This window comes from Neolamprologus brichardi, chromosome 22 (assembly GCF_056152115.1).
Source record: "Neolamprologus brichardi isolate AB-2024 chromosome 22, ASM5615211v1, whole genome shotgun sequence".
Classification (NCBI taxonomy): domain Eukaryota; kingdom Metazoa; phylum Chordata; class Actinopteri; order Cichliformes; family Cichlidae; genus Neolamprologus; species Neolamprologus brichardi.
In genome coordinates, this window is record NC_142124.1 from 13,637,803 (window position 1) to 13,655,790 (window position 17,988).

The 17,988-nt window shown below is 42.8% G+C and overlaps 1 protein-coding gene across 2 annotated transcripts in view; it reads right to left on the reverse strand.

Annotated features, from left to right (window-relative positions):
* efna3a (ephrin-A3a) overlaps positions 1-17,988 on the reverse strand; it is a 77,232-nt gene that overhangs the window by 14,355 nt on the left and 44,889 nt on the right. For both annotated transcript variants that reach the window (XM_006787993.3, XM_006787992.3), the window contains exons 2-3: positions 1,349-1,650; positions 1,015-1,083 (exon numbers count right to left, since the gene is read on the reverse strand). In XM_006787993.3, the coding sequence (XP_006788056.1) occupies positions 1,015-1,083; positions 1,349-1,650 (371 nt within the window). The remainder of the gene's footprint in view (positions 1-1,014; positions 1,084-1,348; positions 1,651-17,988) is intronic.

Sequence of the window (17,988 nt, forward strand, 5' to 3'; positions counted from 1 at the left end):
AGGTGGGACACATACACACACACAGAATGAAAAGAAGGCAGCTGAAACCAGAAATGTTTTTTGATAGCAAGCTGTTAAATGACCTTGTTAAGCAAAGGTTGGAGCTGGTAAACTGGCTAAATGCGCTCATGCATGCACATCACAGCCATAAGAAACGGTTTACAGTTGACATTCTCCCATGTGTAGACACATGTGCTCAAACTCCTACACACTCCTACACACACAGATGCACCCAAACACACACGTAGAAGCAAACAGAGGCGTGGTAGACGCATCAATAGATTAGCAGTGACAGTGGGATGGGGGGTGGGGGGGTTGGTGTTAAGGTGATGTGTACACAGGGGCTGACACTGGCCTGAGTGTGGGATGTATTAGTGCTGACAAGGTTAGAGGAAAGGGGGAGGCTTTCAGCGCTGGGCTGCCTGATCAAAGGCCTGCAGGGAAGAGAGCAGGCTACCAGGGTAAAAATAACACACACACTACACCGTGCGGCAGGCTTCGGAGAGCAAGACAGAGAGAAGAAGAGATAGTCAGAGAAGGAGAAGGAGGGGGTGGTCAAGAGAGCTGCGGGAGAGAGGTATGGGGAGTGACAGAGGAAGAGGAGGGCAGAGAGCTGGATCATGCAATTCAATCTATTTTTTCTCTTTTACATCTTTTGTGCATGCCACTTGCAGAGAGAGACAGCACATTACTGTAATAACACCGAGACAGACAATAACATTAAGCCATCCATCTCAAAGCACTGCTTCGAGGTAAAATACGCCATCATCAAAACCCTGCCAAGACAGCACGAGGCAGAAAAGCCTCTCTCTGAGACAGGACTGTCAGATCTTAGTTTTTCTGTGTGTGTGTGTGTGTGTATGTGTGTGTCTTTGTCTCAGTTTCTCTCTGTGTTTGTGAGATACAAACAGATAGGAGGTGAGGGCAAATGAAGTGACACAGAAAGAGAGGAAATGGTATAAAATGAGCGGAGGAGACGTATACTAAGACTAAGGCAGATTTTTCTGGTCTCACCAGTGGAGCAGCAGACGAATACTCTCAGTCTCAGGCAGCTGTGACCGTGGTGGTGGTGCGTGGGCGTGGCTAAAACAGAGAGCAAACACACACAACACATGTCAAACTTGTGCCCTCTGCAGGCCGCACAATCCCCAGCAGCCAGCTGTGTAAGCTGCAACTGAGCAACAGCCCGTCCTCAGCTGAACTTAGAATCTATTAGCAACACCCACGTACCATCAGTACGTGTGCGTGGCAGCAGCTGAGGAAAAGCTCCTCATTATAATCTTAGATCAAAACTGTGAATGTGCAGCACCCCCAGTCTTTCGTGCAGGTGTTCGCAGGTCTGACTCACAGATGTAGTAGTACTCCTTGCCCACGTTGAACTCGTAGCCCAGGGAGAAGGCGCTGTAACGCTGGAACTTCTCTGAGAATTTGATGGGCGCATGGGGCGCATGGGGCCGGTTGCACTCCCAACGCTTGGAGCCCTTCTGGGTGTTGCAGGTGCGATAGCCGTGGTAGTCGACCATGTAGAGGATGTACTGCTCTGCTACGACACGCTCTAGCGTCCCACGCTGACTGGTGTTGTAGTGCGGGCAGTAGATGTCCAGGTAGTCGTTGACACTGACTTGCACCGTGTATCCCTCCCTTCGGAGGCTGACATAAAAACAAAGACAGAAATAAGATGAATGCATTCAAAAAAAGACGGAAAGAAATGTGGGTAAGTGACTATGGAACCTCTCTAAACCTCTTTCACTATCTGTTAAAGAAATAGCTCAACATTTGCAAATCACAATCTAGGTAACAGGTTTTTGGATAAGTGAGCTTTCGCAGAGCTTGTAGATGAAGTCTATTACACTGGTATCAATTTTCTCATTTAATATTCAGCCAGAAAGCAAATGAACATATTCCCCAGAAATGTCAAGTAGCTGTTCAGTAAATAAAACCTAATCGCAGTGAAAAATACCATCAAGAGATGAAAAAAACTTTTTATGATCAACACTCTGGAAATGCAACGATGCAAAACAAAGCAGCAAAAACTTTACCGGACTAATAACCAATAAGCTGTCAGTTAATTTCTGCTTCATAACTAACTGAGCAGCTGGTTAACAATTTCAACAGTATAGTTAACACAAATGTAATGCAATGAGGGCTTAAAGAGAGCTAATCCCCTCAGCGTTTTCTTCAAACCTTGAACTATTACATCTTTCTCCTCCCTCTGCATATAAAAACACACATTTTCCCACTAAATGCCCGGTGGCAATTCCAGGGAATCGTGCTGAGAATCATAATCTGTACTCCTGTCTTTTCCCCAGAGCCAGCTTCGGGCCAGGTCAATGAGGTGGAAGGAGATTCTGTCAGCGGCGATGTATGCTCTGGCTGCAGGGGAATCGGTCTACACAGTACACATGATGGAACAATGTCCCCTTTTTAACATAAATGAAATCCACTCTGAGGTTAAGAATATATATATATATATATATGTGTGTGTGTGTGTGTGTGTGTGTGTGTGTCTTGTACAGTAACCCTTCAGTCAATTTAAAACAGAGGAACTGAACTGAACAACCTAAAGAGTGATGTAATAATGTCCCACACTGCCACCATGCTGTTATCCACACTGTTTGTAATGCTAAGTATACTTATTATGTAAATTACACAATCTGTAATTAGACAAAGTAGAAGTCATTAGAAGGGCTCCTGCAGGTGAGCTGATGAGATGGGAATTGTCCTAAGTTGCAGCGATGTGTAACCCACGCCAAGTGCCCGCAATGACTCATACTAACCATTAGGTGGTGGTATTGTGCTGTATTATATGGGCAAAGAGCAGCCTTCTTATTCTCTGCACCATTATTATTTGTTTCCTGTTGGTTGGCTTCTCTTTCTTACAAATTATCTGCTTCACAAAAGAACGCACACTTTAACACTCTCATAACCACTCCTCACTGTGCATACATTATGCCAACACATGCACACACTGCTGCTGAGAGGATCACACTAACATGCACACGTGCATGCGTTACTGGGTCAGGCACCCAGAGATATTTTTTATTCAATCCCAAAATGAAGATCAGAAATGTCAGACCCTTCTCTATCGCTTTCTTACTGTGCGGATCACTTTTTCTGGATCCTCTCGCCCACTCTGATAATTTTTTTCCCCTCTGTTTTCTCCCCTTTTCTTCATGTATACACACATGCTGAGGCAGATGAATATCAATTCTCTTAACCAGTGTTCTTTTTGGGGCCATCAATCTTATCTGTGCTTTCTATCCCCACTGCTTAGATGTGAGATGACAGACTTTTGTCTTGCAGTGTTGCGGGAAGAGACAACACAGCTATGCTTCAAAGGGACTATATTTAGAGAGGGGGGTTTGTGTGGTGGAGGAAGAGAGGAAGGTTGAGATGGTGAGGAGAATGGAGGGGTAGAGAGAGATAAAGAGGTACAATGGGTAGGATAGAGAGAATTTGAGGGAGACGTGAGATGAAAGTGCAAGATAGAGGGTGTGCTGAATAAAAAATATGCATTCAGGAGAATCCTGGATGCAAGTTAAGTCAGGCGGACTCACCGTCACTGAAAAATAAGTGTGTGAGAAGACTTGAATGCAAGGAGGGAAGAAGATCCAGCGAGAGAGCATCTGTGCTTGAGTGCTCTATCATATTCATGGATGAAAGGCCACTGGATACTGCTGAGACAGTGCAGCAAATGCAGCAAACTAGTCTGCAAAAACATTTGTTCTTGAGCATTTGCAGGTTGGAGAGATACATTTTTGAAAATATGCAAAACGACTCAAGAGTCTTCTTAAATGTACAGCAATGTCTTATTGTCCCTTTCCATGTAGCTTGAATATAAAAGCTGGGGACAAATTTAAATGCAAAGATACGTTTCATCATTAATAATGTTTAGAAGAATCCAATGATTATTCAGCCTGTAAAACGGCAGCGAAAAATGACCATTACTATTTCATAAAGTTTTTGCTTTGAGCGTTTTTCTTGATATATTACTTTAATAACTTTATCCAAATAGCGGCAGATCTGCTTTCCGCTTTTCGATGACTCATTTCAGCACTTGCATGAAGATGCGGCCCCGTTCTTTTCCTCCTTATTGTTTTGGTTAGCACCTACCCTAGCTACACAGCAGGAGGACTGTTTGTTCCGAAACTGGCCGGCAAATGAGGAAGCTTGAGAAGAAGAGAGGAAGAAGGGGAGGGAAAAATGACACGGTGGGAAAAACAGAAGGTAAGGTGGGGCCGAGGAGAAAACAAGGAGGAAAGGAGACTAAAAGGGTGAAGTGAGAAGACCAGGCTGGCTGATGGGTGAGAGGAGGTGGGGAGTCCCTCTAGGTGTATGCTGTTATATAAGCAGTCCATTTAGTGGCACAAGACAAAAAGGTTGCAGGCCAGAGAGGAATGGAGGGAGGAGAGGAAAAGAGAAGCGGAAAGAGGGGGTGAGAACAGATTTAATAACTTAAGGTAGGGGGAGGAAGAGGAAGGGTGAGGGAGGGAAAATGCTTCAAATGATGACAACAACAAAGAGTAAAGCACAGAGATGGAGGCAGTGGCCTAGACAGAGACACAGCACCCTCTGGGGATGGACATATATGTGGTAAAAGTGCATAAAAAAGACTGATGGATCTCATTCGCCTGTTGTCTCTCCTTCCCTGCACCCTTTATCCAAGTCGTTTCCTCCCTTTCCACTGTGCATTGTGTCTGCGGTGGTTTTGCTGTCTCATCACCATTTTTCTATGAGTGGGAGTGCACAGCTAGTTAGTATAAGCAGCACAAGCTGGTGAAGACTGCCAGGGGAGGAAAATAGCAGGGGAGAGATCGAGAGAGTGAGAGAGGAATGTGGGGGGGTTAAAAGAGAGAAAGAAGAAGAGAGGAAGAATGAGACAAAGATAGCACCATTGCACCTTTCACGTCTGTGCTAAAAAGAGCCTTAGGAGAATACTGCCAGTAATAAATAACAATGGTGAGGTAGCGCTACAGCGTGAGACACTTACAAACATACAGTGCACAGAAACAGTGCATTTAGCACAGCCACAGGAAATGCACGACTGCTGCAGTAAAATGTAAAAGAAATCCTAAACAATCATATATCAGCAGCTCGGGGCAGTAAGGGATTACTAATTACAGTAGTGCAATTTCTTTGTCTGTGTAAAGTTACACTAATTACACATTAAATTTTCAGTAACACTGTTACTTTGACATATTGTAGGCTTGCTCACAGCCTTATTGGAAGTTTTTTCCTGTCTGTGGGCAGGCTGTGGTAAATTGATGAGGGGGCTTGTCAAAAGTGGAAGGCGGCTAGCCTTTACCAAAAAAGAGAAAGTGCACCTCCTGCACTGGCTTGTTAACAAGGTACGTGTCCATTCAGGAGGCGCTCAGCTTTGTTCCAATTTGGAGAGTGTAAGAACTGTGAGCAGGAGGTTGGGACTTCTGGAGAGCTGTGTGTGGTCACTGAGGCTAGGCTAACTGCTGGACAGTCAGTTAATCCATCCAGATTTTGTGCCGCTTGTTAAAGGGGACGTTTTCTGCTTTTTTCCAGTTGCAGTTTTGGATTTACACGATTCACAGTTTAAGATATTCCTCATTCATTTAATACTGAGCTTTGGTGTAACCCTTCAGTTCGGCTTTCTAATGATATGGGGACTCTCTCAAACAAAAAGCATGAACTGCAGATGACTGGTGGTGTCATCTCGAAATGACTGTATTAAGGATTTTCTCCATTTCTGACATCAGAATAAGCTGCTGAATAAGATGCGTCTGAAGTCTGACATTTTATACTGAGTTAAACTGAACAACATATTTAGTTAGCATTAAAAAATAATTTTAATTTTAATTTAATTTAAAATAGCTGACATGTGCCCCAGATTTCGACAGTGAGGACACACACACACACAAAACAAAAAAGAAAGAAACAGCCTCAGGGAGTCACAAGCTAATGTACTCCTGGCGTGGTTCTCAAGTCTAGATAAATGGAAGAGTTACTTCAAGAAAGTGCATCGATGTTAAATCTGTGTCAGATAAAACATGCGGATCCATCCACTGTGGTGACTCCAATGAAGGTCATATTATTATGAAATCTTATATAAAACTTATATGAAACAATAAAGTTTCAAGAAGGATTTTCGTACTTAGTAAAAGCAAAACCAATTGTGGACCACAAATCACTCCACATTCTCTTCATTCACTGGTTTCCCAACCATTTTTATCTATATAGTAAAAAAGGCCTCTAAGGATAATCCATAATACTGATTACAGAGATCATATGAATTCACTATTCTTAAAATCAAAAACATTAAAATTCATTGATCCAGTTTTTGCATCTCTCTATGTGGAGTGAAACTGTGGAACAGACTGAATGATGAGCTGAAGGAATGTCCAAGCCTGACCCAGTTTAAAAATATACGGTTTTTCAAAGGTACAGGAAGGAAGAAGGGCTTTGATCAGGTGTTGTGACCCATCTATGTGTGTATATGGATATCTGTTGGCGTGCTACTGTGTGTGTGTGTGTGTGTAAGTGTAGTAAACAGTAAAGAAGGATTTAAACAATGACACAAAAACAAAAGGTGATGACTATTTATTAAATAGTGGGCTTCTTCCTACTCCTTTGCATCTGTCTGTCTGTGCATCTATAACTGATGAAGAAAAATACAGTGACTTTTGCTGCTGAGTAGCTATTAATGTAATTTTTCCAGTTTTCAAATAACCTGTCCAACACTTGTAAAATTTTATTTCCCTTGCTTTCTACACGAGTGGTGACATTTATTTTTGTTTTGCTTTCCCAAGCTCGAAACTAGAACGGATCCAAGTGCTCAGTCACTTTTTTTTCCTGTGTAATAATTTTTGCCAGATTACATCAAAGAGAAAGCAGAAGCACAGACACTGCTGGCTTTCAAGGAGAAATAATCCTGGTGAATTTGTATTTGTTTATTTTTATTTGTCGACTGACATGAATGGATATGAAATGTCTAAACCCACTACGGTATTCTTCACATTCACAGAAGTTGGTAGTGTTTGTTCTGCCACAGGCTCGCCTTACATTACTGCCGGAGGCTCTACTGTTTTCAAAAATCCATTAAAAACAGCTGGAAGAGACAAGTTGTTGCTTTTCACAAATGCAGTCCAACCCTGCAGTGGAAAAGGCAGTAATAGCGTTTGATTGTAGAATGAAGCACTTGTGGGTTGCATAGGCATTACTGCAGATAGGTACTGCTGAGTATAAATTACACCAGTATCATCCTTTGAAAATACACAGTTCAACAGCTGTTACAGGCTCAGTTTTATGCAATAATATTGATGTTACATGGAAGCCAAATAATAGTTTTAAAGCAAAATTCTTTCATTATTCTGCAAATCTCCCAATATTCTTCATAGCCTTGTTTTGTGTGGCCAGATTTTCTTCCTAGATACAATTATTTTGATCTTGGGAATCCTCTACTCCTCCATGATTTATGTGCTTGAACATCTACAAAGCAATTATGAACAGAGCCGTCCTCTGTCAAAGACAGCAGTCTCACTATGCTTTAATTTAAAGTACTGAGCTTTGCATAAACTACCAACATTTTACACAGCAAGTAATCTACACTCACCCAACACTCTATTAGGTACACCTCGTTAGCACCTTTTTCATTCAGACCTGCCTTAATTACTCAGCTGCGCATACAACATGCAAATCTCTTGTTCGATCACATCTCTAAGGTGCTCTGCTGGATTGAGATCTGATGACTGTGAATGCCATTTGAATTCAGTGAACTCACCGACATGTTCAAGAAACTAGTTTGAGATGATTTGAGCTTTGTGACATGTCAGGTTATCCTGCTGAAAGCAGCCATCAGAGGATGAGAACACCGTGGTAATAAAGGGGATGCACACAGTCAGCAACAATACTCAGGTACACTGTGGGCTTTAAAAGATGCTCAATTAGCACTAAAAGGACCAAAGTGTGCCAAGAAAATATTCCCCACACAATTACACCACAACCAGTCTGTGTCACAATACAGGATGGAGCCATCCTTTCATGTTGCTTACACCAAATTCTGAGCCTACGATCCAAATGTGGCAGCAGAGATCTAGACTCGGGCTCAGGCCAGGTTGTTTTTCAATCTTCTATTGTTTATTTGATACGCCTGTGTGAATTGTAGCCTGAGCTTCCTGTTTTTAACAGGAGTGGCACCCGGTGTGGTCTTCTACCGCTGTAGCCATTCTGCTTCAAGGTTCAACATGTTGTCCGCCCAGAGACCCATTCCTGTATACCTTGGTTGTAATGAGTAGTTATTTGTGCTACTATTGCCTTCCTATCGGCTCGAAGCACTCTAACCATTCTCCTATGACCTCTGGCAACAAGGAGGTATTTTCTCCCAGAGAGCCGCTGCTCGCTGGACATTTTCTCTTTTTCAGATCATTCTCTGCAAACCTTAGAGAGGGTTGTGTGGGAAAATCCCAGAAGATCAGCAGTTCCTGAAATACTCAGACCAGCTCATCTGGCACAAAAAATTATGATATGCTTACAGTCACTTAAATCAACTTTCCTCCTTATTCTGATGCTACAGCAGGTCGTCTTGATCACATCCTTAAATGCACCGAGTTGCTGCAGTGAGCAGTTGAACTGTTGTACCTAATAAAGTGACCAGTAAGTAGAGCTGGGCGATATGACCCAAAATTCATATCTCGATATTTTTTAGCTGGATGGCGATATAAGATATATATCTCAATATTTTTTTTAAAGCCACAAGGTAAGAACAAAAAGAGAGTTCTTAGTCAAAGCTGTGTCCCAGATGTCTGTTCCCAACTTCTACTGTGTGACTGACAGCCTGGAGTTTGAAATCCTCTTTGTAACCATGTCTCTTAACAGGTGCCATTTATGGTCCTTATACACACACAATACGGTAATATTACGTTGAAGCACAGTACGTATCACTCCGCGAGGCTCCTCGGTAGCGGTACTGCTCCGACAATCCATCAAGCCGGTGCAGCTCCGTAGCTTAGCAAAGTCGTACTAAAACATTTTTGACAGATTACTGAGCGTCGTGTACCACATAAAATCGGTTCGCGGTCATCAAGCACAACCAGAATTCATACATAAGGCGCGCTGTCAACTTTTGAGAGAATGAAAGGATTTTAGGCCGTACATGGCGTTAGCGTGGTTAGCTCGTTAGCGTGGTTAGCTCGTTAACACGTTGACGCCGTCCAGCCCCACGCACGGGGCGATACGCTGTAACTCGTTAACGGAGATTTGCCGTGTCCATCTTGTCGCTGCCTGCAGGTGAAGCAATCGGGGAGGGAGGGGGAGTTGTGTTCAGTGAAGGAGAGGCGAGGCCGAGTAACGTTGCGTAAAGACAAAAGTGGACGAAAGAGAGGCAAACTTGTGGCTCCACAACTATAATTATAACGTAACATAGACTATATCGATATAAAAGATATTGTCACATCTTATATCTCGTATAAAAATATATCGATATTTTTAAAAAACTCGATATATCGCCCAGCCCTACCAGTAAGTATATATCTAATTAATAGTGCGATGCAGGTGTCCACAATGTTTTATGAGTTTTGGTTTGGAATATAATATATAACAGAAGCTTGCAGTGCATGTATTGTGTTTCTGAGAGACGCACTGTATTTTGATCAAAGTTGCAAACTTTTGTCAGTAAAGATGAGGTCAGCGTGACATCCTCACTGATTGCCTTAAAAAACACAATCTCTCCGAGGTAATCACCGTCAGCCTCATCGGGAGGATAAACTATCGAAGCACAAAATGGCGTGACTTAAATGGCATTCACCAATCGTCTGTTTAGCACCGACAACACTCCTCCAATCAAGTCCCCTGGCAGGGCCTAGCTAGACTCTGCTGATTTTCTCCGTACCTCAGCACCAAAAGTCATTACTTGCGCATGCACATATGCACACAAAGGACACAGACAACCATGAGACGCGAACACACACACCCACACACAATATCTCCTGCGAGTCGTCACTGATTGAGTTAATGCTGCAATTAACGGCCCCGTTTACAATGTTTCGATCCAAAATGGAGGACCGGGGGAGAAACAAGTGCTGAGCCAGTTTATGGGAAGTGGCATACGATGCAGCTCACTTCTATTACTATTAGACGACTGGGAGTCATCCACTAGTTTCCTCCACTTGCTCTGTCCACAGTGGTCTCTGAGAGATAGAAAAATATAACCTTTTCATATTTGCTCATTTCTATAGTAACCGCCTCCCAGTTCATTTGATGTTTCTACTTTTGCCTTTACGTTTGCTTGTTTTAGTTTAACTTTACGGAAAGCTTAACAGTCCATTTTAAAAATCTACAAATATACACAACTAAGATTCTGACATATCGAGAGTTTGATGATTTTCAGAGTAAAAGCTGGAAACCGCTCGGGGACACTGTCGAGTCTGTAACTCTGCAAACGCTGAAATGTCAAAGCTTTCAACTGACTTAATCATTTCACTAATTAATACATTTGTGTTGACGTTGCCCGATCATGACATTTACACTGCATGCCAACAACAGGGTTTAACACCGTCATAAGTGGAACATTAAATACACAGTTATTCCTGATGTAATTTGACCGTGCAGAAAGTTATAGATTTCTGCTTTGAAGTGATATTTTATTGATCTCTTCTTAGCAAAAATTTCTTAGCTCTCTTTGCTTTTTCCTTCTCAGGAGGGCCACAGTGCAGTATCAGCTAAAGAACAGCAGCCAGCAGTGAGCCCCAACACAGAGGCTGAGAAATGAATCTCGAGGTAAAGTTAAAGGATGGCTTCTCTGCTCACTATTCCATCCTGTAGTCAGTACATCTCCCCCAACCTCACTCCAGGCTTGCTGTTTTATTAAGTGAGTGGAGGAAGCAGGCAGGACCCATTCAGAAATGTCAGGTATTAGCCACATTGTAACAGAAGCAAATACAATTACTGTAGAAGAGCATGTCTGCAGTAGTTACTCTAAACTAAATGTAAGGGATGACCTAGAGAAACTAAACCATAAACACCAACCTGGGTTGCCTGGCAACCTTAAATATATAACATATAACATGACTAACATGAGGCTGTCTTCTCTTTTCTCTGAATAATTTAATGAATCTTTAATGAATGTGTAAATCCTAAGAAATCCCTACACCCAATCCCTTGGGACAGAGTCCAAACGGCTTAGATGTAAACTGAGGGGGAAAAAAGAAAAAAACTGCCGATATTCACACTTCAGAAGCTTTAATCAGTAATTAGCTGTTATCTGTGTCTGATAAATGCATTTAACGCTTCACTATTTTTCATTATTTATTTCTGCGTTTTTATTTATTCATTAATTACTTCTATGATACACACAAGTCTATTTGTTAATCGTGTTTGGTCAGCGGAGTATGACGTTCACGGACGACACCGTTATCCGTTGCGAGAGCAGGGAACAGATGAGGTGGAGGTATGTGCTGGAGAGAAGAGGGATGAAAGCCAGTAGAGGCAGGGCAGAGTACATGTGTGTGAATGAGAGCGAGACAGGTGTAACAGTGAAACTGCAGAAGTAGTGTGGGTGGATGAGTTCAATGACCTGGGGTCAACCATCCAAAGCAATGGACAGTACACACTAGAGCAGAAGGAGAGAGTCCACGCAGGGTGGAGTGGGTGGAGATGATTGGCATTAACAAAAAAGACAGGATGTGGAGCTGGAGGCGCTCGAGATGAAAACGCCAAGAGTTTCTTTGGGAGTGACCAGGATAGACATGATTAAGAAACGAGTATATCAGAGGAACAGCTGAGGTTGAGCAGTTTTGTAGACAGGTTTAAAGAGGTTAGGCTGACATGCAGAGGGACCGTTGATATATTGGGCAAAGGAAGCTGAATTTGGAACAATTTGTCAGGCAGGACTAAGAGAGAAAGACCACAAAAAAGATTCATGGATGTAGTGAAAGAGGACATGCAGAGAGTTCGTGCGATGGAAGAGAGTGAGGGGGGCAGATGATCCACTGCGGCAACACGTAAAGAGAGCAGCCAAAATAAGAAGAACAAGATGTGTTTGGCCATATTTGTCTTTCTGCTAGTTTCTTATGTACCGTCATGTATAGTTTTACCCTTTCAGGCCTCTAAAAATGATTAAATAAAATAATGATAGAAGAGAAAATTGACTTTTAATTTGGCTTCACACAGTCAGATATCCAGCAAACAGTTCTGACAAGAGACACCAGAGGACATTTTTTTAATGCTCGATTATGCAAAGGCCATTTTTTGTTAGCTATTACTGGCTCACTGGCTATACGTGTTTGAGTTGCAGCAGCGAGGGAAACAAAACTCATAATGATCACCCTAATAACGCCATTTCCACAGCTCCAAACTCTGATTAAATCACTTGCAAAGATTTACGGGTTTGCTGCCAGCTCATTCAGAGGAAATATGAACAGGCATACATTTCATTGATTAATCTGTGCGGTTTAAGCTGCTCTTTACTTTCCAGACATCCACAGAGGAAGTTTAAATATCAAACTGAAGAATGGATGACACCGTTGAATATTAAACTGTGGCTTTCCTCCAGCTACACTTTTTGCATAAAATAAATATAACAGAGGCCAGTAGGCATCTTCTCTTTTCTTTTATTACACTGGAATGTTTCCAAGGACCACTAGGGAATATTTCTCTGGCTATTATTGGCCCCTGGGCTTTAGGCTTTGCATTGGTGTGGCAACTCACACTGTCAGCAATATGGCTTACACTCTAGTAAGCACTCAAATCCAACAATTAAACTCCCTATGCTCAGAACTCCGGTTTGGTTTAATGCAATTGGGATTTTGAGTGGCTCAAATATCCGTGCTGCTGTGCTGCTATGTCCAAAAATCTGGTCGTTTAATTGGAATGAATGGCGTGGACAAAAAACAGTCGAACATAAAAGGAAAACGAGAATATCTCTTCTCCTAATAACACCAAAACCTTCAGATGTATCGTAAACTGATGCCAGTTCCCAGTCACGGCCAGTCTTGAAAAGTGATCCATCCCGCTGAGCTCTCGGTGTGATCGTACCTCGCAACATGCCGCGATAACAAGGGTCCATCTCCCCAAAGGTGAGGCTCCAATTGTACTTGACTACTAAAGGCCTGATTGTACACATCTGCTCTCTCTCTGTGAGATTGCTGCTCTTTTGCTTCACTCTCCTCCCCTTTGGTTCACTACTTATCTGTCACCAAATCATGAAAAGCAGAAAAAATGGTCTTTTCTACTTGGAAGCAAAAGGTCCAAAATGTATAAATGGGCATACAAACCATATCATAGATATACTTAACTGTACATAAAGACAGTGTTTGTAACATCACCTTTCTCTGGGTCTCTTGTGCCACCAACACGTCCCACTGAAGCACTAGGAAAAGCCTCAAATACACCAAGACCACAGCAGCAGATCCCTGGAGGCCTCTAGGTTTTGGTTGTTTTTCTACCACATCTTCCGGATGCTCGATCATATCAATTGAAACCATGAGATGGTTTTCAAACTATTTCCAAACATTTTTCCCAACGTGACAGGGCAGATTATCTTGCTCAATGAGACCAATACTCACAGGCAACATCACTGCCATGAAGGGATGTGTGTAATGTGCAGCTGAGTGCTAAATGTCAAAACAGTGTCCACATGAATGCCAGAAGCCAAGGTTTCCCAGTACAATATTGCCCAGAACAATGCAATGCCTCTGTTGGCTTGCTTTTCTCCTGCAGTGCATCATGCTACCCAAGTAAATAATTGCACACGCACCTGGCTATTGAAATAAAGTAAAGGAAAATGTGATTCATTAGACCAGGGTATCCTAGCACATTGATCCACAGCCGAGTTTTTAGGCTCATGTGCCCTTGGCAGTACTGAAAAGGGACCTGCATGGAGATGCTACAGTCCCCTCTGCTATTCAGCTAAATATCTGCAAAGTACCTTCATCTAGTGGACATCTGCAACAATGCACAAAATGAAATCTCTTCAGCCCTGATCTAGGACACAGCCTTCCTCTAGCACAATCTACAATCACACATACTCAGAGTAGTCAAAATGACAATAAACATCCACAATCGATTTCTTTTCAGGTGGATTTCTTTTTCCATCTTTTTCCATTTAGAGAGCTACTCCATCTGCCCAAACTGAAAATGAGATTTTTTGAAATTTTTGACAAGTTTGGACCAGAGGTGCCCGCAGGATGTGACGATCAAAGCCCAGTGTGGCATGTTTTTCTGTCATTGAATCAAATCAAAATATTAGCTGTGAGAAAAGGTCTATTTCTATTTTGTTTACTGTATGCTGCCACTTATACAAAGGGTGCTGGCCTTAGAGGAAAAAGAGAGGCAGCCTGACAGAAAGTGAGATAGCAGAGGAGCTGTGACACACAATAGGAGCTGTCATCAAGATAAATTCTCCACAGTACACACCCTCAGAGAGGGTGCCAGGCAGCTCCCAGTTGCCCACGTGGCCATGTCCAAAAAACAAAGTGCTTATCCTGCCAATCTCAAACTGTCTGGTTACTAAAAGAGCAGAAGACAGACTCGAGCAAGACAGGGAGTGCACAAACATACATCAGCTTAGTATTCACGTAAAGAAAATCTTCAACAAATGAGACATCTGAGGCAGCGTGCAGGTAAAAGTGAACATAAAACAACCACGTTGCAAAAATATAGGCAAAGTATAACACGAAGGTAAATCCACAGAGGGAGCCACAAGACAACAGTGCCGCTTACATTATCTTTACAAAGTGTAGTATGCAAGCTTTGAAGTTCAGTGAGTGAGGGGGCTCGGCTACTCTCACAGGAAGTTAACCACAATAGGGCGTTCATTTTCAAAAAACCTCAGTCTGTAAGCTCCTTCTCTGGGCTGGCACACATATCCCTCTCTCATCCCGCACCAAAGAGAGGAAAGAGAACAAAGGAGAGTGAGAGAGAGAGAGAGGGGTGCGAGGTGGAAAGGAAGAAAGGAAGATCAAGGAAAGTAGTTCTGGGTTAGATTTAAACTGGACGATATTCAGACAATCTAATGGATGCCAAGTAGAATAATCTGGTCTTTTATCTCCAAGCCATGGCGACTGCAGGGTTTAATGTAGGTGTAAGCACCCCCTCCCCGAAGACCACCACGCATGCACACACTCTTTGAAAACTAAAAAAAGAAACCTCAAAGCGCGCTCCCTGATCACTTACTCTAAATACAATTAACTTACACATGTCTTTAACAGATAAAAACCCTCAGGTTCTTTCCAGCTCACACCAAACATGCAACAGCGCAAACGCACAAACGCTTCCTAGCAGGCCTCCATAAATAATTCACCCATTTTCTTAAAATAACCCGTCGCCCCTTTTAAAATATATCCTCCTTTCTTTGTGTAAATAACCCTCTAGCTCACACAGCAGAGTGGTCATGGAGTAATTATTTACACGTTCCAGCAGGGAGCACTGATAAGAGCCCCGTACACGAGGAAAGCGAGATGAGGACCGTCTGCTCAGCTAGCATGTCAATTGGTGGCCTATTAGCAGGTGATGCCAGGCAGGCATGCTGAAAGCAGCTCCCAAGGTAGGTACAACAAACCTTTCTCTTCTGAATAATTGACTGGCTGCAGCCGACGCTCACCCCTATTTCTCTTTACCTCCTAACCTGCGTGGCTGCACTCCCTCCGTTGTTCTTTCCCCACCCTCCACGCCCCATCTTTTTTCCGCCTGCCTTTCCGTCCCTACACATTTCTTAGGGTTACGAATTGTGAAAGTTGCAGGTACATAAAAGGTGCTTGTGCAACCGAGGAAATGAAGCGAGGAGCATTCTGAAAGCGTTCGATGCGAAGCATCCTGGGAGAGGCAGCGCGTCTTTCAGCATGTTTGCTTCTTCAGGACAGTTTTTAACACCACAGCTGCTGCTGTTTGGCAACGCAGGCAGAGAGTGACTGGAGAGGCAGAACGGGAGCACTGGGTGCAGGAGGCTAAAATGCTACATGTTTGCAATGTTTTCTGTTTAAACACTTTAGACTGAGGCAGGATTTTAGAGGCCCGCTCAGAGAGGAGGCTTCACAGAGATAGACCTGGAACGGTGTGAGGGAGAGGCAAAGGATTGTGGGTGGGGGTGAATTACACCAGACAATGATACACAAGGAAATCAACCTGCTTTCAATATCTACAATACCTCCTTGTGAATATGGAAACCCCCTCTCTGGAACAACTTTGCGATGAGGCACAATGCATTATCCTGAGGAATCAAATCAAATTAAAACAGCCCCTTGCCACCTTCCATGTGCGGTGCAGCATCTAGCCGAGGCCAATAATGAATACCGCCTCATACCATCTCCTAATGGAATTGCCTTGTCTTGGAGTTCACTGCTGTGACACTGGCTCAGCAGTGGCAAAAAGATTACTAGAAAGATTAAAAGACAGAATAAACCAGAGGCTGTGCATGACAGGCAGACAGGCCCCAAGATCACACATTAGATAATTGGTGCAAGAAGAAAAAAAAATCCCCTCACTCCGTCGCTCCTCTGTTTTCTGCTGGGGTTTAGAAATGGTGGGCAGCAGATCCCCGCCTGGCGTGCTGTCACACCTCCACAGTAAAAACTGTTTGAAGAGGCTGGAACAAAGCCTGTGGGCTGTATGCTGTGTGAAAATGTTGCTTTTGTGGGCCTAGTGATGAGTCTAAATCCAGTGGCGTAGTTAGCAATTCTTCACACAGCTGGTTAGATTCGGGAAGGATGCATTGTCGATCCTCCCGAAAGAAACTCACACAAAGACAAACATACACACACTTTTTTCCCTCCTCACTCCAAAACAAACATCTTTTCACTCCACTACACATGCAAGCTTTATCTCTCCCCCCACCCTCCCTTTTTTTGTGCAAGTGCATCTTTTTCTACTGTATTTTTTCCACTTTGCTCACTCTACACTATCTTTGTATCTATCTACAATGTGTAGTTATCTCTTCCTCCATCTCCTCCCCTCTCAGAACAGCCCAGCCAAGGGCTTTTGCCCTTTCATAATTCATGGAGTTGTTCTTATGGCTCAGGCAGCCATGTCAGATGTGAATCTCTGCGCCTCAAAGGCTCACTGAGCCTACACCACCTCAGCCAGGAGGGTTACCGCACGAGCTACTGTGCTCAGGTATCATACAGGGCCAAATCAACACGCTCAGTCACACCTGAAACATCCAGCACATGCAAATTATCTGCTTTTGTTTAGACTTGCACACTCTATACCACCTTTGTTTTGACAGTCGATTTGGTATGCCTTTATGCACCGAAAGCTAGGTATGGGGAAAAATCTAATTATACGATTTATCACCTGTCAACAGAATTGTATTGTCAGGATTAGACTGTGTTATGTTATTATTATATAAATTGGTAGGTTTTCACTTACTTTAATCAGGTGGTAGTTAAAAATATTAACCGTTCAATTCATGCATACTAAGAGTGTAAGCGCTAAAGTAAGGTTTTGTTGTTTTATTTGTCATTTTACATTATGCTGTAAATATGACTGACATACATTGCCATAAATCTATACCTCTTATTTCTAAGGCCAACTGGAGCAATGAGCAAGCAACTCTAGGGAGGTTAACAAATGAAAAGAACATAGCAGTCTTTGCAAAGTGTGAACTACTGCATGCAAAGTGTCTGGAAATCTAAGCATGCATTATTCTCTCGTTCTGATGATGGTTATCGAGACTGTTGCCTAACACTTCAGTTCTCCCGAAGGTGTTTAGGTTTGCAGCTACATCAACCAATCATTCAGTGACCCCTCATGTCCCACAGATCTGGTAAATTTACATTGTTATGTCCAGAAATGCCTTCCATATCTGAGATAATGCTGGTAATATGTCTCCCAGGTGGAAACATAATTAAAGAAAGTATCAGCCTACAAAAACTTAGGTATCTGGGTGGGTGACATGTTTTCCTTCAAAGTGCATACTGAGCACTTCATGAAAATGTTAACGGTTATTGTGTTTTTATGATCATAATAAGACCTGTCTTAGATAAAGTTCTAGATAAAGCCTACAACAATTTATGTATCTGGGTGGGT